The sequence below is a fragment of the Telmatherina bonti genome (genome assembly GCF_933228915.1).
Source record: "Telmatherina bonti genome assembly, chromosome: 20".
Taxonomy (NCBI): Eukaryota; Metazoa; Chordata; class Actinopteri; order Atheriniformes; family Telmatherinidae; genus Telmatherina; species Telmatherina bonti.
In genome coordinates, this window is record NC_136618.1 from 14541751 (window position 1) to 14569746 (window position 27996).

Here is a 27996-nt window from a genome sequence, read left to right on the forward strand (position 1 = left end):
TTTAAGAAGCTTAAAACCATGTTGGGTAATATGGGCAGAATTAATAGCTCAATAGTTTTTGAATAAACAGCAGTAAAAGATATAAGTGTATATTTTGTATTCGTTTGTTCAGTGTTATAATAATATTATCGTTCCATGTGAACAGACAAAAAGATCTGTAATGAGGAACTTTGAACTGTTTTTATGATAAGTCAACCAGACAGAACAAAAAAAGAAATTTAGGGGAGAGATATCAGATGGAGGAGCTGAGTGAGCTCAGCCTTTAACAAATGAACAACCATAAAGACGGTGGTGCTTGCAGTAAGAAAGGGCTACATATAAATCCACTAGAAATATGTCATGGGTGGAATTTGTGGTGTGCTGATTTTGGAGATAAAGATAACAAAGCTGTACCTGGCTTGTTGTACTTGGCATTTTTTCCACACATTTTGGCTCTTTCTTTTGCTCTGCAGCAGGCACTTGCATTTAGGATGGTGGTCGCTGTGAAGCTTATCTTGAGAAAGTAGAAATCAGAGTCCACATCTTGTTTTAAATTGCAGCTAAAGAAATATGTCTCCTGTTTACAGCTAAAGGAAAACTACTCTTTTTTTTTTTTTTCATTTCCCCCACCAGGTATGCAAGTCGGTCATATCAAAAGATGAGGACATGAATACTTTAAATTGCCTTGTCTTCTGTAGAAGAGCCAGAAAACATGATATGTTCTCGGTATTTATTCTCCGTCATTCAATTTTGAAAAATGGAATTAATTGGACTGAACCTTGATTTAACCCTGATCCAGGGCATGCATTTATTTTTGTTATGTGATTAAGGGTCATTTATCTGAATTGTGGAAATTGTAATTGACATTGTAAGTTACTTGCAAGCTGTCTACTGTTTTTTCTTTTTTTGTTTTTTTAATCTAATTTGGAAAATGTTATTTTGTTCTTTTTTCTTCTCTCAGGTTTTGGCAGCTTTTTTGTCTAATTAATGTATTGTTTTGTTATTGTGACTGCGTTCATAATTTTTTTTCTATGTTTCCTATTATATTATGAATAAATTATTTGAAAAGTTCTATAAATAAAACAAAAACAATAAAAAATAAATAAATAAAAAAACTGTGATGCGGTACCAGTTTTCTTATGGCTATAATATGCATGAAACATGGCTAATTTGACTATAATTAAATTCTAATTAAATCATAGAATAATTTATAATGATGCAAGTGAACTTACTGTGTTCGTCTAACTGAACAGTTTGCTGCAAAACAACAAACAGAAACAGGACATCAGGTACACCATTCATCAGTGGCTTCACTGGTTTACTGCATACAGTGCATCGGTCCCACTCAAGCACTCCAAAATATTAAAAATAAGATGGTCTATTACAAATGCGAGTGTGTGAGCGGTTGTTTGCCCTTTGGTTGACTGGCAGCCAGTCTGGTGCAAACTGACTCCATTAGCAGCTGCTAGGATGGCCTATAGTCATGTATTAGTTAATGCATTAAAGTAAGTGAGTATTGGATATGGATGATCTGGTACAAAAATATAATGTGAATCCCATAATTAGAGAGAGAGACACTTGATTTGGGTATTTAAGGTGCAGGTTGAATTGAAAACAATAAGCAGACATTAGGTCTTTAGTAATTCATGACAATGGGTTATTCATCTGTAGACACACCATCAAATATAGTTTCTTCCAGTGTCACCACATGGGCTTCACAGTTTTCAGTGCTTACATGACCAGATAATGTGATGCACTCGGTAAATATTTGGCTCTGGCAGTGGCTGATGTTATCTTATCACCAACTAGCTGATCGCGCTCAACGAGATGAACATCAGCTATTGATGTTAGGTCTGTATGAATATACTTAGAATGGCCATGGTTTACCGATCTTTCTAAAACATTTACATCATAAATATGAAAACAAGCATGCAGCAGCAAAGAATCCTGCAGCAAGATTTAACAACTGGGATTTCTGTGTCAAAAACAGGTTGGAGGAGAAAAAACACTTGAATCAGTCTTTAATTGAAACATGTGTTAATCGAAGGAATGTGTTTACGCTTTCTGCAGATTTGCAGGTCAAAGTTACCATCTGTGTTGTGGGCAAAAGAAAACAAAGGGAATACAGAGAATTCCTTTTAGCTTTGAAATAAATGGTTATTATACTTGTGGTGAGTCATCACCCCTGCTGTGAAAATTACACTTGTCTCGTCTACAAATAACAAAAACAAGTTTCGAGAATGTTTACAATTCACACTTGTTGTATTTCATTGTAATTTTAATCCAATTTGTTTGTAATGGATGTAAGGCAGTTTTAGGTTCTTATGACACACACACACACACACACACGCACACACACGCACACACACACACACACACTCAAACACACACCTCAGTACAGAACAAATAATAATATCCAGGTCAATCTGGCAGACAGGGCGTCGGAGATTGATGATGTTTGATGTTCGGCATGCAGATCACAAAACAACAACAAAAGCATCCACCAGATGCAGGCACACACACACATTTATCTCTCCTCTCTTATTCACCCATCCTTCCCATTTAACAGTGTGGTTTCTTTGTTTGTTTTCTTCTCGCAGTGCCATCACTGATTTATGTTGACAGAGACAGATGGAAGGGCTAAGGGGGGAATGGCTGACCAGCAGAAGTGTTTTTACTTTGAGCTGAAATTACAGCTGCTAATGGCCTTACACGTCCCTTTCCACTTTCACTTTTGTTTTTTTTCTTTTAGTCTCATCTGTCTTCATTTTACATCAGATGACAGTGAAGGGATTATAGTATTGAACCGACTGCGGATTACCAAACTGATACTGAGAGAAACATAAAGAGGATACTTTTAAGTTAAGTTGAAAAAACTTAAAAGATTTTGTTCATGCAAATCATGTCAATCAGACTTTATAGTAACTGCGAGTCCATACTCAGTTGGCAACAGTAAAACAGGCTGGTGATTAGATGACAGGGCCTGTATATTGGAGAAGGGTGGTGGTGTGGAGCAGAGACGATAACAGATTGCATGCAGAGATGGATGCCATCTAGGTGAAATACGGCGCCATTTATCAACCGATGGCTCCTGTGACAGTCAACTGTACCCTGTGTGACTTACTGATCAGAATGGTCCTCTCAGCAGAGAGCATGAGTAGGCTAAATCTGAAGCCATTCCACTTGAAAGGCGAGATTGCAAGAAAGTAATCTACATATATTATTAAGGCTTTTAATTAGCATGTACGCATCATTAGGATAAAACATCCTGCATCAGCATCAGATGAGCCTAAAGCAAAAACATCCCATGGCAAAAAAGAAAAAAAAAAAAGAGAAGAAGAAGCTATGAGAAATATTAAGTCCATTGTAGACAGCTGAGTGCAAAAATATCAGATCTTTACATGCAGAAAACCTGTATAAGTTCAGCAGTCAGGCTGGATGACCAGTCTGCACCACATTGCTGCTAAAGTCTCCATATTACTCCCGTTATTACCAACGTGACCTTGGTCATTCACAAGAACCTTTGGCTTCTCTTTTTCTATGTCTTTGTGTACATGCAGATGTAAACTGTACCAAAGCTAAGCAGAGGAGCGGTGCATTATTCACAGCGATGCCGCCACAATAAGTAATTTGAAGATTTGGTGTACACATACACACCTTCTCCTTCTACACCTCAGCAGCGTTTGTTTTGATCATTATCGGTGACCTCTGAGAGCAATCAGTACAGACATCAAGGTGATACTCTCCAGTACTGTACAGGAATGTAGAGGTCAGTGTATAAATGGACATACAGCTGCTATGCATTGCAGGCAGCAGACTCAGCTTTTACTGGAAACACTCCTTAATCAGATATGGTATCATCCTTGCATGCTACTGCAGCTTGGTGGACATAAACCAAATAATCCACATTCTATGTCCCATATTTAGCTTTTTCTTTAATCTCATCTTCCTATTTCATTCCTTGATATGTAAATTTATTTGTTGTGGCTAAAAGTGTAGCTTGCATGTATTGGTTCTTTGCTTGACATCACATTATATGAGGTTTTATAATATATCAGCAAACTTGAACCTGAGATTCATTTGCGTACATGCTACACATAGAACATATTATTCAAGAGACTATATGTTAACAATGAAAATTGCTCTGTGCAGAGATGATAATGATGTTTTACAATTGTGTGCTCTGTGTGTGTGAATATATGACTTTCATCCATATTTCTCTTTATATTAACTGAGCACATTAAAAAGGACAGTTCCATTTATTTCTCTTAGTTAAAATGTTTAAGTCTAATTTGGTAAATAGTCTGCCCTTATATCTGTCTAACCTTTTCTAAGTTTTAAAGAGCTTTACGTTCTTCCTTTGATGATACACAGTGAGACAGGACTTCTTATTCATGTTTTATTTTTTTACCCAGTCCTTTTTGTTCTCTCTCTACAATCACACAATGATGAACATAGACCTTGGTCGGCAACGCTCCTCTGTGAATGCACAGAGGAATGCAAAGCAGCAAGAAAACAAGTCATCAGGTGTCATTCGAACTCAGCAGCCTTTCCAACTTTGAGAAGATACTGTGGAAGTACATCATTATTTTCTCCTTCTTGCTAATGATGCCTCCGTTGTCTGCTAAATGCCACAGACAAGAGAAATAAAATAAAATCACACAAAATGCTCTGCAAAAACACACAGAAAATCATCCTCTGCATCTATACACCAGGATAACATTGTTTCAGTGGAAATATTCCCCCCAAATAGGAGAATGTGTGTTAGTACTAACATAAAGCATGCTTACAGTTATGATTCTGTGCTTCTCTCAATTTTACTACATTTTAAGGTTCATATTTACTGTATTTTAATCCACCTCAATCGCAAATAAATATACTTTTATTTTAATTTTCCTTCTCTTTCCAGGGAGTCATATGAGTAGCAAATGCCAGTTAAATGCAGCTACTGGGAAGAAAAGACATGCTAACAAAATTGCTGAGACTAGAATTATAGAAAATAATCTGGACTCAAACTTATAAAAATATCCTAAACCTTTTCTGACATGTTTAAAGAATCATATTACAAAAATTTCAAAGGTGGCGTCACTTAATTTGAACATATGACTGTGTTGGAAATCCGACTTCCATATTTTCTTGTTATACCAACACATCCACAAGATAAAATATCTTTTTTTAAAAAAAAATCTGCTTTACAATATTTATATACATACAAATGTCAGATATTGAGTGATATATCAACAGATTTTATTTTCCACTGGAAGAAAATCTTGATGCACATTCTAACTGTGGCGTATGATGAGACATTTCTTGTACATATACAGAATATTTTTGTTCAGTTTGACAAGTGACAAAACAGAATAATTAATCTAATGTCCCAGATATAAATGCATTCTTTTTAAATAAGGATAACGCTCACCATTTCTCACCCAATAAAGACATCAAGTGAAAATATTGAACACAAACTAAAATGCAGAGAAGCTGAATGTAATGTAAGGTACTAAAGTGATGTCCAAGCGCACCACTGCAGTTTAACAGGTCATTGTAAAGATGTTTCTTCAGAAATAATAAAGGTGAAAGGTAAGATGAATAAATAATCAACACTCGTCTCATGCATCCTTAGCAATTCACAACATCATACAATAAAACAAAACGAAGGGAAGTGTTTGCGTTGTGCTATGTGGAGGCGAGAAGAAAATACATAGATGTTTATGATGCACTGCATCTTGTTTTCTACATACATCTCTCTTTTGCCCTTCTGTGTCTTCATCTGTCTTTATATTTGTTGATTTCAGTGTGTGGATGGTATGGTACATCTTGTGCAGCTACTACCCTGTCCAACACGTGTTACATTCCTGCCTCTCTGACAGGAGGGAGATGTGTTTACCAGTCTGTCTGCTTATAGATAGCAGAGATTTGTGTTTTTCTGCCCAAAGGTATTAAATGCACTGGCATCAGGTGAAAACAATTACATCAGCGCTTGTCTTCGACAGGGAGAGAGCATCAGCGGGAGGCTGAGCGAGTGAGGAACTGAGGGCAGGTTCAGGGGATATCAAACTTGCTCATGCTGGCTGGAGGAAAAAAGTGTTTGCTGAAACCAATTTTCCCAAAGATGTGCATGTTTCAGAAAGTGTTGAAGTAAACAGAAACAGAGTGTGGAGATGTGAATCCTGCGGCTGTTTGGTGGCGTGAAAAATGATCTCAGCTGAGGATGAGTGAATAGGATTCAATGCCTTTGAGACAAGAGCACTGAGATAGAGAATGAGAGAGGGCCAGGGAGAAAAAGGAGGGTATTTATTCATTTTCAATGAACCAGTGAATATATACTGATAAGGCATCCATTTATAATTCATATGCAGGAGCCTGTATCTAAATAGTTGGGGAAATAGTGTGAAATGTAAATAAAATAAAGACTGTAACTATTTGCAGAACGATTGAAACCCAATTGGCAATTGCAAACAGTTAAAAGATAGCAGTGCAAAATATCATTTACTGGGCAAAATATAATTAAAATATCAGGAAAATTTTAATGACAGAACAAATCTGATTGAATAGGTGAAATTTCTGTCCCCTGGCTGCATTGCATTTGGAACAGATGCAGGAATTCCTCTGAAAACAATCGTCATTAAGCCCAGCTTGTACCCCACTTACAGACGCAAGTTAAAACTACATTGCTTTCTGTTTTTATTCACATTTTAGTCATGATCTGAAGATCAAAACATCCATGCCCAAATGAAGGACCACATTCTGTTGACGATTTGACTCACAAATGTATTCTTGCCTAAAATGGCCTTCCAAGCTTTTCCGAGCGTTGTAAAATGGTCATGATCAAGTCTGTTTGTGTATGCATCCTTGTGCTGGTGTGAGTAGTCATGCTAAATGTGTACAATACATTACTTTTTGTTTGCACATATGTCAACTATCCGTATGCATATGTGTGAGTCTGTGTGAGTGTGTGTGTGTGTGTGTGTGTGTGTGTGTGTGTGTGTGTGTGTGTGTGTGTGTGTGTGTGTGCTAGCTGCTTTGATATCTTCCCCATTGGCAATTCTGACATGAATGGCTGCTTTGATCCCTTTTGAATGAGACAGCATCACCGGAGTTCCTCCGCTGTTACTCTGAACACAGCCCAGAAGGCTGGGAGACAGAAACAGGGATTCCCATTGTTTTCAAGTTGTGATGGTTTCCTCCTCATAACCAGCTGTTACAGTTTTTGTGGCAGCTACAACTGTAAGTAGTGAGTCCGCTGCAAAGCCAGATGTGACGTGAATTTTTCTTAAATTATGGTGCTATTTTTAAGACATGGAGCAACAATTTAGGGAAATTACTGATGAGGATTCAGCAATGCATGTACACATCAAATCAAGGCACAAACCCATAAAATATGGAGATTTTCCAATTATATATATATAAAAAAATATATATATACACACAAATATATATATATATATATATATATATATATATATATATATGTATATATAAAAATGCTAATAAATTAAATTTTCATTTTAACAAACATGATATCAAGAAGGACTTGTGGATAGAATATCATTTAATTACAGCTGGAAAATTATTTTTTGGGCTAAATATCCCAAACTGCCTTTTCCAAGCTGACCATAGAGAAAAAAAAGACGAGCAAGCAGGGAACTATACCACCAACCAAGAGGAGATCAAAGAATACAGGCTGTTCAGGGGGGAAATTCTGACTAAACAAGGTGAGTGTGCTGTGCAATTAGCTATGCACCGAAGCACAGTCTAAGCCTCATTTAAAGCACTGAAAAATGGGTGCAGAGGTGCACTGAGACGGAGACCTGGTGCAGGGCGCAGACATTGATATGCAGCAGTGTGAAGAACGGCACAATAACAATGTGTGCACACACACCATCTGAAGCCCACCACTCCTCCAGCCCAGACAAAATGGCATGCTAATGTTAGTATACTCAACTAATTGTTATTCGTTCAGACTGGCTCCAGCTCCAGAGCATAAAGTCTACAAGTAAGTGACTTATTATATTTCTCAGCATGCAGATGCCGCAAAGAACACTGACTAAAACCAGGAAAGTTGGAAAGACTTCAATATACCATAAGTAGCCAATGTTTTTATGTCGGTGCGATCAAACTTGCATCTAAAACAAGAATAAAACTACTAAATCCATGTCAAATGTTTTATTTTAGCTAAAACATGATTTTTAGCTGCAGATATTTTGACATATCAAAGTACAAATAGTACAGTTCTACTAAACCTCCCATGAAGAAGCAAGTGGAATACAATTTGCTTCTATAGCCCTGTTTCCAGGTCTGGGTTGGTATGGACCAGTACGGGCTGGTGTGGTGAGGTTTGGTTTGATAAACCCTGATGTACCAGTGTTTGTTCAGTATGGAGCATAAACCTAATATAAATATGTCCATTTCACTTTTGCATGACAGTGACAGTATTTTATGTCAATTTGCACCTAAATGCTCATTGAAATCTTTATATAAAAATAATCCAACATTTTCTGCTCAGAAACACTATATTTAAAAAAACAAAAAACAAAAAAAACATTCACTTTTATTACAGAGGCCCAAAAGTGACTTGGGTCAAATTTGCAAAAAAAAAAAAAAAAAAAAAAAAATCCAGCAGTGCCAACGACTACAGAGAGCTCACGATAGTAGAAGATCAGAGACGATGGAGAGTTGAGTGTGCAGGACAGTGAAGTCATATTATTATTTATGTAACACCTTCTGATTTGTACAAGACACTCTCCAAAAAAGATACAGAACAAAGAAAGACAAGACGTCATCATTCCTAACATCAGGGTTGAGTGAAAGACACCAAACTTAATTCTTAATCAGACAGAGATTCACTTCATTGATCTGTGAGCCATAATGCCCTTGTCCTCTCCTGTCAGCCCATCAGGATATGAGATGTGACTGGGTGCAGCGTGGAGCCTCTTCTACTCTAAAAAAGCTTTTAAAGGAAAACATCAGTAAGCCAATAACAAGGGAACAGAGGATTCAGGATTAGGTTAAATTTCAATATGAACATTCAAATTGTGTTGAATTGATAGTGTCTTTAATTACCTTAAATCTAATAATTTGTTTAACAATGCTTTTTTTTTTTTTCTTTTTTTTTTTTTTTTTTACATATGTAAATATGTTAATGAATTTATTTAAAATAGTTAATTTTGGTTTGGTGTTTGGCTAAGTGATTCCTGCTTCAGCAGACTGACAGATGAGGACTGCTTTTGCTGATTCCAGCTGTACATTAAATGTTTAATTTATGTCTTATCATCACTTCCTGAGCCAGTGGGTGCTCCCACACAGAGTGGTGTTTGTCAAGTTCAACATTATAGCAGAGGTTGTCTCGTTAGCATTCATGCTTTATCATGGCTCTAACTTGGATAAAAAAAAACATATGATCAGACTACATAAAATCTTGCCAAAATATGTATTTGCGACTGCAGGAAGCCTATCTAAGAGTTAATCTCTGATTCAAAAAGCAATATAATGAGGGTCGAAATAAAAAAATAAAAAAATGTTTTAGCTGTCGTTCGCCCAGTAGGCTACCACTGAAACTGAAGTAGAACTGACTATTTTTTTCTATGTCCACACACAGACTGAACTAAAAACTGACATGTTGACAAGAGCAGCTGATTAGAAGTGTTTCTAACCAGAGAGCAGTAGCTCAGCTGGTGCTGTTTTCACCTCGTGGGTGTGTGCCATCATGCAAAATGCCACAATAACACTCTACTTTTTAGACAAATATATTATAATGGCAATAGGAAACCTCACTGTGATGCTGTTGCTCCATTTTTCCGTTTTCACATTACCTAATCTCAGATTTCAAACAGCATGCAGACATTGCAGTAAGGAGGCGTAACAACAGTCTTGGTTTCTCGAGCAGCATGATCCACAGTGCCTACTTTCCATTAACGAAACACTCAAATGAGTCAAATACCCCTGTTACTGCCAATAGTTTAGAGCATAGGTTTCTGACTTATTTTCCGAGCAACTACAAAAAAGCTGTGGACCCCCTTAACCAACTTTATACTGAGATCATGCATGGATATATGTTTTCATTAAAAAGATTTTGCCACAAACAATGTATTCTTCGTAAAATATTGCTGCTGCTCTTCCATAAAACTGAAGTAAAAGTAACCATCAGTGCATAGTCCTCCTTTTTTCCCCCTTTTTAATAGGGACAAATCATATGTACTGTGGTATTTCTGTCATGTTAAATTAAAGAAATGGACCAAAAGACATGGCCTACTAGGCAGTTGTTTTTTTATTTTATTTTACATGTTTTGAAATATTGTTGCATAGCAGATTTTAATAACCCTAATTTATTCACTTTGGTGCAATGTTTGACAATGATTTTTTTATTTTTAAAAAAGTGAATCAGTTATACAGACTTTGTACAGACCCCACCTACTTTTTGCTGTTATTGGTTGTATGCTGGGAGGAGCAAAATACTTTCATTCATTCATTCATTTTCTGAACCGCTTATTCCAATTCAGGGTCGCGGGGAAGCTGGAGCCTATCCCAGCTGGCTTTGGGCGACAGGCAGGGTACACCCTGGACAGCTCGCCAGTCCATCGCAGGAGCAAAATACTTATTTTTATTAAATAAACAAAGGCTTTGAAATATTTCTTGTTGTGTAATCTACCAAAAAGTCAGTCTGAGTTTAGCAGTTTTTCTCTCCATTGAGAGATTTTCTCAACACAACAGCATCACAACAGTACATGACAGTCACTACATTTTCCAGGCGTCCAACTACTTTCACCTTATTGGCTGCCAGTCACTGTTATAGCAGACGCCTGTGGCAGCCAGTGAGTAAAGAATAAGGACACATTTAAAGACGGCTGTTGTCTGACTTCTAACAAGTCTACTGAATGCCTATGTATTCACGTAACGAAGTAGAAATGAGTACTCATGCGATACTTTCAACAAGTTGATGAAAAGTGGCGGCTAGTGTAACCTGCATCAACTCAGTGGAAGCAGATTGCCTCCAATTCATTACAAAGAAAACGATAACAAACATAGCATCTGCTCTGATTCAGCAATCTATTTATTGCATAAACCGATTTAGGAGTCATGAGATTTACAATCATCTCTATGCTGCAGGTTTGCTGCCAAGTGACCAGTGCTCACCAGTGACCCATCACGTGGAGCGTTCTGGCTTATCCTTCACTTTGCTTGATCAAGGAAGGACAGGAATTACTTCAGGTGCAAATCACAGCTCTGCAAGTGCATGAGCAGCATCATAGCATGTGCGTGCTGCCTCGGTTCAGCCGGGTTCACAGCTAGACCTGGAGTGGTGAGGTGAAACTGATTCAGTCACACCAACCCACACACACTCACATAGAAGAGGCCTGGAATTGGCCTGACCAGTGAAACCAGAGAGACACTGATGAGTCAGAGGAATATCTGCGAAGGAACACACAATGGTGTTCACACAACTGACAGGAATGTACAAACCCGCAAGAGGGAACAAGCGAGACTGTTTTGTGCATAATGTATCTCACATATTTACCTGGACAATGATGATTCATCACCTGCTACACAACCTCATTCCTCATAGATCAAACACTTTCACACACCACAAGAGGTTACACAATGCAATATATACACACAAAGGCACAGCATATTATGGATGCCATCCACAGATATCATTGCTTACACTCCAAATAACTGAGAAAACTCTCATGGCTGATTAGTTATGAATAGTCTTTGACACCAGTTGAGCTTCTGATTGAAACAATACTGCTATTTATGAAATATAGCTAAATAAGAGTTAAGACAGCCAGGAAACCCCACTGAGACCTGTGTCTTGTGAGATTCTCCATGCATACATCTGCTGCCACTTCTGGCTGTGTGTTAACTGCAAATCACAGTCTGGAGTTATGATCGACTGGTGGCTCTGGTATCAGCTGGGTGGGACGTGAGACAAGGCCACAAATTAGAGCGAGGAAGAGGAGGAAAAGGAGCCACAGTGATGAAAGCCTCTCCTTCCTGTGCCTCGTGCTCTCAGAGGTTTAAAAGCTCGTTCAGCTGACTTCTTCATGTTGATAAAAGATCTCCAGAGAATATTCAGATATCTGGAATAGTCCATTTTCATTACAATAGAATATTTTATTTATTAGGCTTAGCAGGTTTTCCTTCAGATAGCTGCCACTGCTTCACAAACTGTAAACACAGACATTCATTTTCATTACATTACAAATTCATTTTCTACATTACAAATTGACAGGCCAGCCTTGGATTCCTCTACCTCTGAAGCTTGCAGTTTACTGTTTGGGCTTTTTTAATAGGGGGGAAGGGGACAAAACAAATACAACAAAAAAAAAGAACCACAATGAGTCCTGCAGTCTACCATCAACCCAGCTGCTAAAACCTGACAAAATCACAGAGCAAATAAGCAACGAGACACACAGCTACTCAGACGTGTCTTATTAAAATCCAGCCCTCTGTGGCAGTGCACACATTTCATCTGTAGCCTGGTGCTGCAGGGCACACCCTCCCTGTCTAAGACTAGTGTTGCTCACCCCACTCTGATAAAAATACATCTGCAAGGAGGACAGAAAAAGATCATACTGTGACTTGCTTCCCCTGCTTGTCGCAGGTGCTCAACTTGAGACTTTATTAAATTAAACACACTAGTATTTTTGGGACTAATTTTAGGACACTAAAATAGATATTCTAGGGGCTCAAAATTATGGATACATTAATTATTTGCTTGGAGGTTTTAATATGGAGTCGGCTCAGAAGCAGAGACAGGCGAAAAGGTCAAGTAATCTTTGTGTTTACTATGTTCATTTCCTAGCTCTTATTGTTGTCTGTTATTGATCAAATGTAACAAACTGTAAGAAGAACATAAGAAGAAGAACATGTACTGATCAGCTGGGTTTGATATGCTGCAAAGCACTCTGGCTTTGTCCACCTGTCCCTGATATTCAGTTCAAAAGAGCTGGGATGGCTCTGTCTTTAAAGCTTCAGTGTTTTAAATGTTGAAGTGAATAAGAGCAAAAGTGGCTTTTAGCCACAAGTCATGCAATATTCTACAATACTAATAAATGAAGACAGAGAAAAGGTAAGTTGAAATTGCCTGAAATAATGAATTGTTGTGTAAATAACATGATTTTAAAGTCAAATTCATTTAAATAGTTTCTGACTTTGTGAACAACAGCGTTCTCATGGTGAGACCAAAGCTGGTGTATTTCTGTTTGTGATGGTATGATCAACATCCATGTTCTTATTGAACACGCTGCAATGTAACTGGCTGCACTACTTACAGCAATGAATGGATGTGACATGTGTGACATCTGCACTGTGAGCGTGTGCATTTATGAGGTCGCATGTTAAACAAATCACTTCCACTCAGTATTAAGCCAACCTTTCTTAAAGTGGACATGAGTCACTTGTTTAATTCTCTGGATTAGGTTTGCACCCAAGGACACTTCACCCAGGAGAAAACTAGAGGACCTAAATTAAGCGTCTCCTTTTTAGTCAGATTTTGCCTGTGAGCTGGGAACTATGACGTAAATATGAGAAAAATTTACAAACACTCTACGTTTTTGTTCATGACATCATTGGCGTAGACATTTAAGCCAGAATTGTAACCTAAAACAGAAGTGAGCAGTACGACAAGCTGGCACAACAAATCCTACAGCAGGACATCTTTGTTGGGTACAAACTACAAATTATGTCATTTTCACTTTCTCACTATCTATATTTTTAAGTGTAATCCTGTTTCTTTAGTACAAATGTACGGTGGCCGACGGGTGCATATAGGAATAGAAATGCGAGCGGGAAACACGTATAGAAGAGCGCTGCAAATTCACGTGATGCCAAATAAACCCTGCACTGCAAATAAAGAAACAAACTGCGAATACAGAAAAGCGCCGCATAAACAAAAACCGCTGCAACAAGAAAACGCTGCATATTCAATCTCACAACGGAAGTGCTCTGGCGAGTTTCTCTGGCATTCCTATTCCTATATGTATCTGTTTCTCTATATGAAGGGCGTTTACACCCATCGGCCACCGTAAAAATGTGTAAAATGTGGGGAAAATACCGCGACGGAAAACATCCCACTACAACTTGGTTGAAAGGCAGTGATGTGTCAATAAAATACTGTTACCTAAAAATAAGTTGCTTTTGTTTACCCTGTAAGTAAATGTATTGACACAAAGCAATGCTAGTCCCACATGGTTTGTTCTAAAATCCATTCATATACCTAATACCAATGAAATAATGACACGTGAAGCAGTTTTTTCTTACCGTTTTAGGTTTATTTTTATATTCTTTTAGTCACTGACCAGCTTTGATTCTTAGCTAAGTTGTTCATAATCCAAACATTTATTGTGAATTTGCTGCTGGCCAAACTACATCTTTGATCCTGAAGTGTCTTTGGTGAGGGTGGAAAGGGTCAAATTGCTCTTGCTACCAAAAAGAAATTTCTGGGAGACATTTGTGAAACAGAGAGTGGCTGGTTTCTAATGTAAATATACTGAAGATGGGGCACTTTTTTGCAATGCTTTGCAAATGAAAGGTCATACCTACAAGACAAATTCCATTTGTTGTGGATAAAGATGCTAAAACGTGCAGAAAAAACCTTGGTAAATAAGATAAAACTTTGAGTGTTGTTTAAGGTAATACAAGCCAGTAAATATAAAAAAAAAACCAACACCACAGGCCTTTAAAAAAAACATTAAATTAAACAATTTTTCACAGATGCATCTTTTTCTTGATGTGTGAATTTTATGTCCATGTGTTTGTGTGTAAGCCTCTCCTGCTTGCATGTGTGTTTGTGTACATGCAGAGTTCAGCACAGGCCTGCAGCACATGCCATAATCTCCTCACAGCCATGCTTAGAGATTATGAAAGTGGTGACAGCAGTTTGTCACTTTAGTTTATTGCTGTTGCACAGAAATACACACTGTATAAAACTGTAGGTACATCTTTCTGTGACCTGAGGACTCTAATGCACAGAGCAGTCCATTTCTGCAGATTAAGCACAAAGAGGTGTGTTAGTGTGAATGCAAATGTGGAAAATGTAGGCAGTAATAGTAATGCAGGCAAATGAGGAATGGAAAAGGCAAGAGGAGGACAGAAGTAAAGAGAAAGAGGGAGCAATCTACTTTTTAGTGAAACAAATGGAGAATTTTTATGGCATTTTCATTCTCCAATAATTGGAACAGGTCATATCTTCCTCTGTCATTCCTTCTCTATCCTTATCCCCCTCTCTCTCTCTTCCACTCTTGACCTTCTTTTCTCATCTCCTTCTCTTCCCCTTCAACGTTTTCCCCACTGCTTTGGTTGAGGAGCCAGAAACAAAAAAACAAAAAAACAAAAAAACAAACAAAAAAAAAAAAATCTACTTTTCAGTTTCTGGTCAAAATGTTTTGACTAATCTGATAAAGCCGTTAGTGTGTAGCGAGTGTGTTTGTACAACTGAGATTGTGTGGCCCGTAAGAAGAGGATGCTGCTAATTCAACCAGACTACAAATGGTCATGCTTGTCCTACCGATTCAGGAGGGAAAGCTATGTTTAGAGCTTGTGTGTTTATGTGTGTGAGTTATAAAAGGCTTGAAAGGTATCATTACACAGCGGCAGAAAAACCCAAGTCTTTTCTCTTCCGCTGCATCAACGCTTCCACATCTCGGCTGTTTACCCTGCAATAACTGAAACACTGAAAGCATTCAATGACAAAATCGTCCTCTATTACAGCTGCTCATAATCTGACATGTCTGTCTCCGTGCATACATGTGTCTGAATAAGTAGACATGCACACACTCTTACTGTAAGAGCATCGATGTGCAAGCGGGTGACTTGAGCCTCTAAGTATGTCCAAAAGAGCCATAATTACAAATCTGCTTCCCTTCGACTTGCGAGCAGCATGGCCATGTTGCTGTGAAGGTTGATGGACAGCCGGTGCATGTGAGTAAGACAATTTGGCAATTTGCTTTCTTTGTGAATCAATTTTCCCATTTAGATTCAGTGCAGTTCCCTCAGAAAGAAAAACCCCTTTTCTTTTCACCCATCAACTCCAGCAGACGTCTCTGAAAGGTTGATGGCTTCGTTTGCCTCTTACAAACTATAAATCTCCATTCCGAATGGCATAACTCCACCCAGAGACAGTAATTCTTACTAAACCAGATTTAAGCTTGTTTAATGGGCTAACGAAAGTGCTGTATTTACATGTATTTGGTAGACATGAACGTTTTAACATCAGTCCCATCTGTGCCTCAGTCTGAACCCATAATGGGAACATTACTGAGCCCCCAGCAGAGAGACACACACCAGCGCAAACAGAGAGAAATGAGGAGAGCATAAAGGTGGGAGAAGATCGATGCAACCCTTGCCACCTCTTTTGATTTCCTTCGTCCCCTTTCCTTCCTTGCTTTTCTTCGCTGCCTTTGGGCTCACACACCTCATTCTTGTCTCATACACAAAGACTGATGGCAGTGGGTCTAATCCATCACATCATTTAGCAAAAATCAATGAAGAAATTATGTAGATGGGGAGGCTGAGGGAAACCGTTAAGGTTACATTTCAGGGAGCTTTGGCTTTGTAGTCCCCAAAATCTCCAACTACACAGACACACAAGCTGCTACAAAATCCCAAAAAAACACCACTTAACCATAGCAAAATCAGAAAATGATGTTTTTTTTAAACCCCTATTGATTTTTAAGTGAAGACGTAAATTAAAGAGAAAAAGACAAACAGTTAACACGCATTCATTCACATCATAAATATTCAGCAGTCTAATATTTCACCAATTGATTTAGCCATGAATCCACCACAAATTGACTCACATATAGCATTGTGCAGTATTTCCAACACCCCACCTCTGCTTCCCAGACACAGTGAGTTTAACATTCATCCAATGGTGAGTAGGAGCACCAGAACAACTCCCAAGGCTTGGACCGACAAGCATGAATAAACAGCCTGAACAGACACACGGAGCTCATTTGCAAATACAACCAGCTGCGGTGCATTACCCTGCCTCTTGTGCTCCTTCTACTATTTTCTTTTGTTTGTTTGTTTTGTTTAATAAATCATAAATGCATAATCTCTTTTTAAAATGATTTCTGCATTGCTTGGTTGCAAAGCGTGGTCAAATGAAGAGAAACAAGAGTTAAGAAAAAAATCCAATAAATTCTAAGATAACAAGTAAAAAAATGTACTAATTCAGAATAATAAATGACATTACTTTAAAAAATATATATATTTGTTTTTATGTAATTTGAAACAGAAACTAAATTTAAGAAAAAAAAGACTAAACTACACCTGTTCTTCAAGCGCTGACTTCACCCTCACATCCGTTCACTTTTCCCCATCACATCTGTCTCCTTCAAAAGCACCGTTTTTTCATCCTTATTCCCCTTTAACAACCTTCATCCACCCCGATAAAAAACATTCCCCCCCCTCCTCAGTTTCTCTTTACTCCTGTGTCCTCCAGTCAACCAATTCACAGCTGCTCTCAGATGTGTTGTCCCCATTCATTCCTTCAGTCAGAGCCATGGCTGTGTAGTAAGCACTAACCTGCCCTTCTGGCATGCAGAGCACAGCCAGGCTTTGTCCCTCTTGCTGTAAGTGCAGCAGGTCTTGCAGACGTTGTACTGGCAGTCCAGGCACTGGCGCTTTGGGTTGAGCAGGAAGGTGAAGGGCGCGCAGCAGCGGATGCAGCAGTGCTCGTTGAAACGGTGCTGCTTGGAGAGGATGGAGCATCTGCTGCCTTCCTCTGCCAGCTCCTGCTTCATCTCGCTGAAACAGAGAGAGAGAGAGAGAGAGAGAGAGAGAGAGAGAGAGGACGGGGGAGGGGGAGAGAAAGCGAGAGGGTGGTGAGCGTCTGGTTGAGAGGTAGGAAGTGAAAACGGCACAGGAGGCGATGCAGAATAATTAGAGAAGCTATGGCAAATGAAAAATTCAAAGAGCAGGGTATTAAAACAACACATGGGGGGTGGTGGAGGTCTGGGCTTTGGAGAAAACATTTCCCTGCTTTTCCCCTTCTCTGTCAGTCTCTTCTTCCTGTTTTACAGATTCAGTGCAATTAACACAATGGCTGACATTTTAATTTAGGTGCACCTGTTGTGCTTTGTTTGTACTCATCGGTCAAAACTCAACCAGGTGAGTAAGCCATCCATGCTGCCATCCATGCCGCCATCCATGCCTCTCACTGCCAAGCTAACTAATGATTTAAGACAACGTGGCATAGACTGAGCTTAAGTTTGATTTCACTTGCTGATGATACACTCTGAAGCAAATCGCTTTGTTCCACAGGACAGAGATGATTCTTCTTCATGTAGACTTTGGGTTTTGTAACCTTTTTGCACTATAATGTGCACAAAAAAATAAACAAAAACTAACAAAGACAAGGAAAATGCAAAAAGCAAACAACTTGCTTTATTTAAATTACATTCATCACAGTTCTTCCAGAGCTCAGATATATTTCTCACTTCACTTGTTATAAAAACCTGTTCATGTAAGAAACTTATTTTTCTCTATTACTTCACCTGTTTAGCAAGTTTTAACATATAAATGAACAATATTTTCATCTCTTAGCATCCACTACTGGTGTGCTTTATATAACCATAGAATGCGTATCGGTCAATATGAATTTTTAAGGCAACACTACTCTGACCTCATGCATTATACATGGCATGAAGGACTGTCCGGTCTCACACATATGAAAAGTATCATGTGTGTCTCTTTTATTCACCATCATGGAAATGTTTGAATAAAGCTGTGAGGAATGTTGATGTGAAAGTGACCAATGTAACAAAATAACAAAATGATGTTGCGTAAAAGTGGAGTATGTAAGATTTTTAATATTTTCAAAATAAATTAACTAAAAAAATAACTACAATCATAATTAGATAGTTTTTTTTTTTTTAAACATGTAGGTTCCAGTCTGTCCATATTTGATGTGTTGTTAAATTACAAGTTTAGTTAATGACAAACCCTTCTTAAATGTTTGCCTACCAGTAAAAAAAAATGCTTTTTGTCATTTGTCATTAATTAAATTTGTAATTTAATAACACATCAAATAGACTGGAACCTACATGTTCAAAAAACTATCTAATTTCGATTTTAGTTATTTTATTAGTTAATTTATTTAGAAAATATTGAAAATCTTACATACTCCACCTTTAAAAATATGGATGAAGATATAAATACTAAAGAGATATTTTCTTTTTTTCAAAAAATATATTTAAAAGGAAAAAAGTAGATGTACAGCAACGATTATGCTGTTTTAAAAGGTAGTTTCACAACAGAATATGATTAAAATCTATCCATCTATTTTTCACACCTGCTTTGTGATGGGGTTGAAGCCTATTACCAGCTTCCACCAGGTGAGAGGCTTGACACCCCCTGTACTTGCTGTTGGTCCATAACAGAGCCAGCATGAAGATCAATGAGACTAAACAATCATGCTGGCTCACACTCACTCCTGCAGCCAATTTAGAATCACCAATTATCCCAGCAAGTTTCTGGAAAGTGTAGGTAAGCCAGTATAACTAGAGTGCCAGCCATCACACCTCTATGCTGCCCGTGTCAGTTTTTTTTTTTTTTTTTTAAATTTTTTATGTTAAAGTGGAACTATTATGTGCATTTCAGGCTAATTTATTTTTATTTCTGAGACCAGAAGGGCTGGGATTGATCAAGTTATTGTCACAAATCGCTTTATTTACTTCAGATCGACCCTCTACGTAGGATGTCAGATCAGCCTGTGGGCAAAACGAGTGGATTGAGACTCTTCTGCATTAAGCCCCGCCTCCTGCCACTGCACTACATCAGGAGCGCGCACCGCAACTGCTTTCGCCGTCATTGTAACATCTCATAAACAGAAGAATTGGGCGAATATAAACTCAATAAGAAACAAACTACAATGTCAACACATAGCAGCCCTACATGTTGGAACCTGAATCAGACCCTGAAAACAAAGTGGAAAACAGCAACCCACAGCAACGAATGCAGCAGGATGTCTCTCTTTGGTAAACTCACAAGCCATCGTTGGAAATAACTTTATCCGACGTTTTCCACCCGCCTGATGTATTTGTACATGCCCTTGTTAACCAGTAGAAGGTAACCAATCACCGAACCTTATCCCCCGGGACGTCACAAGAATTTCGGAGTGGAAAAAATTCTCTAAAACGACGCGTTTTTCGTCGCCATGGAAACCAAACGGAGAGAGTGCTGGAACTCAAACTCAAACTCAAACATGCGTTTAGGTGATAAAAAACAGTGCCGTTCACATGTCTGATGAGAATTCAACACTGTAACACTGTAGAAAGCTCAGAAAACTCGAAATACCATAATAGGACCCCTTTAATTATATATAGATTTCAATGTGCAATATTTTATCAAACATAATCTTTGGTAGACTTATTCTGTTAAGCTGTGATTAAAAAGAAAAGAAGCTGAATACCATAAGATCTTAATCAGTGTTTTAACCAGTAAAGCAGCAATCTGAAGCCTCCATTGTTCACATAAATTATGCATAATGTTTTTTTCTCTATAGGATTTGTGCTGACTGGGCTATGCAGAGGATACAATATATTAGACATGTTTTACATTTATATCGTAAAGCAATCATGACCAGTACATATTACCTTTGTGTGAATTTGATCTAAAATAACCCACAGAGGTTTTAGTTTAAGTAATGCATCCATCCATGTTTACATGACCAGCCATCAGTCGTTGTTAAGTATGAGCAGAGAGCTGCAGAGATCAAGATGCTGCTGCTGGCAAGGTGTGAAGCTCCAATGGTCAGTGAGTAAATTATTCAAGATGCTCATCTGTACACCACACACAGTCAGACCGCAACCTTTTGAGCTTACACTTATCCTTCAGATACATATTTGCAGCACAAGGAAATATGGCAGAAAAATGATACATCGGAAGTTTATGATAAATTAAAGAGACTGGATGTAAAATAAAATGGTAGTATACTAAACATGTGTTTCCATATCAAAATAATAAAAAATTACTAAGGTATATACTAAAATGTTAGTGTGTTGAAAGATAGTGTGCAGAATGCAGCATATTCTACATTTCCTGTGTGATATGTGCCCATTGGGGGCATTTCAGTCTCCTGCATCCCCAAGTTATCAATGTTGCTCCTCAAGCACATCCTCTGCTGCCTCAGTGATTGTTTTTCATATGCATCATTACACGTGGCATATTAACAAGATGAACAAACCATTTCACATACAGTGTCACAGGAGAATGGGTGGGGGTCAGCGTAGGCGTTGAAGGGCAGTAACATGTACATACAGACAGAACAGCTAACATTTTTATACATTTATTTTTTAAAAAAAAAAAAAAAAAAAAAAAAAGCTTATTTAAATATCTCAGTGCAACATGAATAAAAAGCACTTCTTCTCAAAATTTCAGGCTGTGCTTCACAAAAGAATCCGAAGCATGTTTATGCACATAACACACGGAAAGTCAGACGCATAGAGCCTGTTTTTATATCTCAGCGTGGGGAAAGCAGTTGCCTGGAAATCATTTCCTTCAGCCCCGATTAGAATCAGGGTCCATTTTGCCTCTCAGTGTCAGTGATATGATATATTTCATGAACAACCTAAGAGGATGGTAAGCTTCGGCAATTCAATTAATTGGGCAGGGTTATACTTATATCCAAAGACCATCGTGTCCACTATATCTCTGCTAATGAAACATGAAAACCTGTCCTCATTGCAGACTACAAATAGGTCCACTATGTACAAGCACCTCCCATAAAATATCACACTGTTTGCTCTTTATTAACAAATTGCCATTTAAAGTTACAGTGTTAACCGGCATTAATAATTAATCTATTGATTTATCGAACATGAACTCATTTGATAATGCATTATGTGATAAAAAATACTTAAAGACGTGTTTTAACTAAGACATCAAAATACTTGAGTTTTGGTTTTAGTTTAATCTACTTTAAAGCTCTAATTTTCCCTCAGTGTAGTTAACAGAGACAGAAAAACTCATAAAAAATTTATGTTGATAATACTTCATGTTTTCCATGCACTAATCAATGTCAGCATTGCGATACTTTTTGCAGTATTTCCAAGATGCCTGATAAAACCAAGTCTCTGAACAGACTGAATAAGATCTTGAACAGCTCGGCTGTTTTAAAGGCAGAGAGTGATAATGTGCTCAGAAATGAACACCAGTGGGAGATACATTTTAAAGCAATAATGTTTAAATGTAAAATGCTTCTACATATGAAACTATCATTTCTGAATTTGTGTCTTCATATACAACCTGAACCACAGCTCTTTTATTAGAGCTGTCTGCTTGAAGCAATTTCTCACCTTTTTTTCTTGTTTCATTCATGTATTGATTGTGCAAAATTATGCAAAATGGAAGTTTACAGCAAGGACAATGGAAGTGAAGCTGGATATAATAATCAAACCAGAGCTATTTTATTGTGGCTGGATTTGTCATTTAAAAAAAATAAAATCAGCCGTTTAACATCTCAGGAACACACACTCAGCAGCCAATGTGACCAAAACTTATAGACAAAAACGGTATTCAAGAAAAACGCCGGCACACTATCAGAAGAGAAAAATAAAGAGATAAATACAAGAAAAAAAAAGCTCATCTCAATTTGTCTAGAACACCAAGTAAGGAAAAGAGATCATTGTTATTTAGTTCATTATTTGTTTATTTTCATCAATCATGACTGCCAGATTAGACAAACATAATCAGTGTGACACAAGAAATCTGCAGTGTTTTGCTAAGGCTTTGCGGTTATCAGCCCTCTGGTGCTTAGAAACAAGCGTCTATGCAATGTATAATAATAACCATGTTAAACATATCTGAGCATTTCAGACAAGTAATAAACCTTCCGAGTCTTCACACGGCACATGAAGTCAGGAGACATGGCAAACATAAAGTTATTATAAACCCAACATAGTTTACTTTCTTACACTGCGTGTCACCTCCGTGTCTACACATGATGCCATGAATAACACTCTTCATTTTTAAAATGTTTTAAATTAAAATTCTCCTTTTGTAAGTCTGAACACAAGCCTAATAAGTCTGCCAAGCCCTGATCAATTTCTCATTGAACCTGCTGGCATCTTATGGACACATCACAAATACCATTAAATGATTAAATTGAACATCTGCCTACACATGATTAAATTAAGGGAAAGAAAACACATCTTTGCTCAATCAACACAAACACTAATTGGTTTAAACTAGATGATTACTTTCTAGATAAAGAAAGAAGTCTTGCTCTGTTTAAGAATCTAATGAACAAACACCAACATCTCAAACAGTCAGAGCAGTAAATCCTCTTGCTGAAAAGGCTGCAAGCTGATACAATTTCACCGGTTTCCATGAAAAATGAAAATCCATTTACTGAATATGAAAAAAAAAACCCACAATCTATTGGCTGAGTTAACAGCTGGTGGTATCAGCTGTAGTCAAGCTAAAATCAACCACATTGCATTTAAATCCTGGTGAAACTCGTTTTTGTCAGAAATGGTAATTAATAGAAAAAAAATAGCGCCGGATGACACATTAAGACTTAATTCTGTCGTGATATTTAAAATGCAAATGAGTTGATTTACAACCTAAGTTTTTCTTCATTAGTGGCAGGATGACTAACCGCAGTAGTTGTTGAAAGATCAGGAACAACAAAGTTTGCTGCAAGTTTAAAGTCTCCAAGTCTTGAATTTAAAACGATTGATTATGCTGATGAGTCACCGGGGTGTAAATGTCGACACTGCTGTGAGCTTTAGATGGAAAGTGTAGCAAGTGTTGAATACTGATTCATTTTATATTGTGATATCAGGGCAGTGTCATCATGATATGTGGATTTAATGACATGCCGTGTACTTCTGGCTGAAGATGTATTAACTCTTCTCCCTCATCTCTCCTTTTCCATCAAGCTTGCACTGCTCCTCATCTTCACTCTTCTCCCCCAAAGTGTCTGCTAGCAATCTATTAACAGTTATTTTCCCCTCATTTCTCTTTAGCTTCATCCTCCACTTCTCTCCCTCTGCAGGTAGGCTTAAGTTTACGACTGAAGTTGATTTATGTGATGGTCAGACTTGTAATTTAAATAATGGCACAGTGCTGCCTGCCATAAAAACAAACAAAAAACAAAAGCAGATTTCCTAAATATCTAAACCTCTCAACAGTTGTCCTCTTGCTCAGCAACTTAGTTTCATACTGAAATCCACTGTGATGTATCAGCTTTGATGGAAATTCAGCACAATTTTTTTTCTTTGCAAAGTAAAAGTCAAGAGAAAACAGATAAGATTTAAAATCATTTACCTTTAAAGACAAGTGTGCAGTTTAAAAAGCATTGCATTTCTAACTAAATAAAGCTTTAAACAAGGAAAAGAGTTGGTTGTTTACAAGTCCATATCAGGCAGAGCAGTCCTTTATCGTTAACCCTCAACATAAGGCATCGCCCTCACAGCAAGCAGGTTCTTTAATGTCCTTCATGTTCACTATCATTGATATGTTTAAAATGGTCTCGTCTCTTAATGGAAAACACAGCCGAAGAAAACGTTATTTGCTTATGCTGAGCAGAAAAATAGATTTAGGCTTCCTTTGATTTTTTTTTTTCTGTCAGATCCAGAGCAGCTTGGTCTTACAGCTAAATGTGACATATAAAACATAAAGCACAGACATGAAAGCTCCTCACCTTCCAGCATGTCACGCGCTGCAGTAGGACGTGTGTTTTTGTGTGTCAGACAAAGTTTGTCATAAACTCAGAGAGTAGAACCCAGCACCCAGTAGTCTAAGGATATTGAGAAACTACATTACGGTACTTTTCCTGAACCTCAAACAATTTGGTTTCAATGTTTTAAACTGAATTTGCATATTAATTTTCACAGACATTAACCCTGCGGTAGACTGGCGACCAGTCCAGGGTGTACCTTGCCTCTTGCCTAAAGGCTGCTGGGATAGGCTCCAGCTCCCCTGCGACCCTTCCTTAGATTAAGTGGGTTCAGAAAATGAATGAAAGAATAAATGAATGATTGAATGAAAGAATGAATTTTCACAGATAATTACTTTGAATAATCAACATTAGGCTTTTGAATCTGTTTATTTAGCACAAGAACATTCAACTCCGCTGATATCCAAATACAGACCATTTTTTTAAGTTTTTCCACTTATTAAATATGATCTGTGATGGACTGGCAACCAGTCCAGGGTGTACCCTGCCTTTCGCCCAAAAACTGCTGGGATAGGCTCCAGCTTCCCCACAACCCATCATCGGATTAAGCAGTTAGGATAATTATTGAACGAATGAATGAATGAATGAATGAATGAATGAATGAATGAATGAATGAATGAATATGATGCAACAGTCCTCACATGCTGATCAAATGAGCTATTTTTATGGGAAAAAAAAGTAAAACTGTGAATATTGGGTCTGTTAGCACAGATCATAGTAATTTTTTGTGACCTCTGTGTAGAGGCAACACATATATAACAACGTAGCAGCACTAAATATATGAATAGCTTAAAAATAGGAGCTTTTTGGTTTTGTTTTTCTGTTGGCAGTATGTACTCTTACAGAAACAGTTCCTTACTGGCGGCATTTAGCTCAACTGGACAAGCGGACACCGTGTACGCTAAAGCCAGCTCAGGATTAAATCCAAACATGAGGCACTTATCTATGTGGCACTTGTCTCTCTGGTCCTCATTCTTGTGCATCCACTATACAATAAAAGTCATTGGATGAAAAAAATTAAATCAGAAGTAACTCTTAAGCTTTTGTTGAAAAAAATACACATCAACAAAGTCTTGAAAGTCTGGATCACTGCCAGACAGTGTTGGCGCCAGGAGTTTGTAGCAGGCTGGCAAAAGATTGTTGTGGGTGGGCCCGTATAAATAATAAACTTTGACTTTATATAAGGACAAATTCAAGTTTAACAACTTAATCTTTTACCCAAAGCAGATTAATCATCAAAAATATTTTCCTATAATACTGCTACTGAAAAGAGGAAACAACAAAATAACATGCAACACTTATTGCGATCGCAACCAGTAATCACTAATAATAATTAAATTACAGACTATCCAAGGCTGAGCTCTGTTTAATCAAATGACCTAAAACGGTTATATTAACAGAGATACACCAGCACTATGAATCCCATTTGATACTCCGCACAGCAGACGTTTTCATTATGAGCTTCTATATCGCAGTCAAAGAGGAATGGTGGTGGAACGCTCAGCAACAACTTTACATGTTCATTTCCAAGAAAAACTACTTTTGCTCAGCCAAAATGTTTAATTTTGTTCATCAAGCAAGCATCCACAGCAGACAAAAACCTAACAGCCTAAACGACTGTGAAAATGTAGATTAAGCCTGTGGAGAGAAGGGGGGACAGACAGAGACAGACACAGACCTGTGGTTGCTGCAGCGGTTGCCATCTTGCTGGGTCGCGTCAGATTGCTATTATCATCCAATCTGCTGGAAGTGGTTGATTTTGGCAGCGTGACACATAACCCACATGCCTTTCCTATTGTTATTGCTGGACCGCTTTTTCAGCTTCTCTGTCCAAAGGCATCAGTTCACACAAGTATTTCACAGGCGCTAGCGAATAGCTGAGCCCTAATTTTTTTTTTTTTTTTATAACTTAATCAACATGCATACATACACTTTGTTGCATCTCTAGTGGTAAGCTACTCACAGACCTATTTCTAAATGTGATAATTTAGTAGAAATATAAAAATGATAAATGAGTATATAAGTATATAAATTAACATGAGGTTATTTCCTGGATTGGAGTGCCTGTGGCGGTGCAGACCTTGCCCCCTCAGGCTTGTCCATAGCACTGGGTCTGCAGCCTGGAAATGCTGTTAGGGATGCTTTTGCACTCATAAGGACAGGATTACTGACTGGCTCCTTACCCTGTTCCTTGTGAAATCCCTTGCAATTGGCTGAAGTTGGGTCTTTCCAGTTGATGTTCATTTTGGGCCAATAAATATTTGAACAATACTTTGCATCAGCTCTGTGGGCTTGATGTTGCTACTGTTGTGGAGGACTGCATGTCTGGTCATTTGCATTAAAAAATGACCCAGCATCCTTTAGTCTGCAGACACTGAGAGGTTACATCCATGACATGAAAAATTGGTTGCAATCTTGATTTTCACTTCTAGCCCAGCAGGATATGCAGGTGGTCTTCACCAAACACATACTAACAAATCATGTGATATGCTATATATGATATACATGTACTAAGCTTACCACATGCCCAGATCTAACCCAAACTCTCCCCTGCTTACAATCATGGCTCACCTCATTAGAAATAAGTAAATAGTGGCTATTTTATTAGCTACTGTAGTAAAATATTTTGAAAGGATTCCCTTTGTTCCTAATTTTGTGCCATATAATCTTAGCAGTGCTGTTCACATTCATGCATGTGGAATGGGAATTCACTTAAGCAAATAGTGTGGAACTATTAAAATCTGAAGTGTCGTATATCAAACCAGTGTAAGCACCATGCAGGGAGTTGCTGAAGATAATTTAGACTGCACATAGATTTCTCAGTAAAATAAGGAAATGAAATCTGCTACACAACAGGAGCACAAAACAATCTATGAACACCTGATGTAGAGCCCAATAACCAGGATGGGTGTCTTTCTACAATAAAAAGTAAGACTTTTATCCTGAATGTTGAACCACACGTTGGAATAAAAATAGGGAAGTAGCATATCGGAAAAGTCAAGTGCGTTAATGAGTGTTGTTACAGCTGACCAGAGAATTGTAAAAGCGACTGGCCAACTGAACCAAAGAGTCTCTGATCAGCAGTTTGAACAGCCTGCTTCAGCAGAAACTAATAAAATCAACATCTACCGTTAACCAGAACACCTGTGAATCATGCAGCTCTGTGCAGAGAGATGTGAGAGTACACTTGGCCAGCAGAAGTGTTTGTGGATGTGTGTATTGAGGGTGAAATGTGTTTGTGTGTAATTATTGATTTGCAGATTTTCAAGAGCTATAGAGTAGCTAAATGCTCCGGATAACTGAATTGATTGAAGGTCTTACAAGTGCCT

General features: G+C 37.9%; 1 protein-coding gene across 1 annotated transcript in view; it reads right to left on the reverse strand.

The window, feature by feature from the left end:
- The window catches only part of myripb (myosin VIIA and Rab interacting protein b), a gene marked incomplete at both ends in the record, with an annotated part of 103341 nt that overhangs the window by 37131 nt on the left and 38214 nt on the right, over window positions 1-27996 (reverse strand). Inside the window, one exon of the mRNA XM_079260060.1 lies at window positions 17509-17730. Within this exon, the coding sequence (XP_079116186.1) occupies window positions 17509-17730 (222 nt within the window). The remainder of the gene's footprint in view (window positions 1-17508; window positions 17731-27996) is intronic.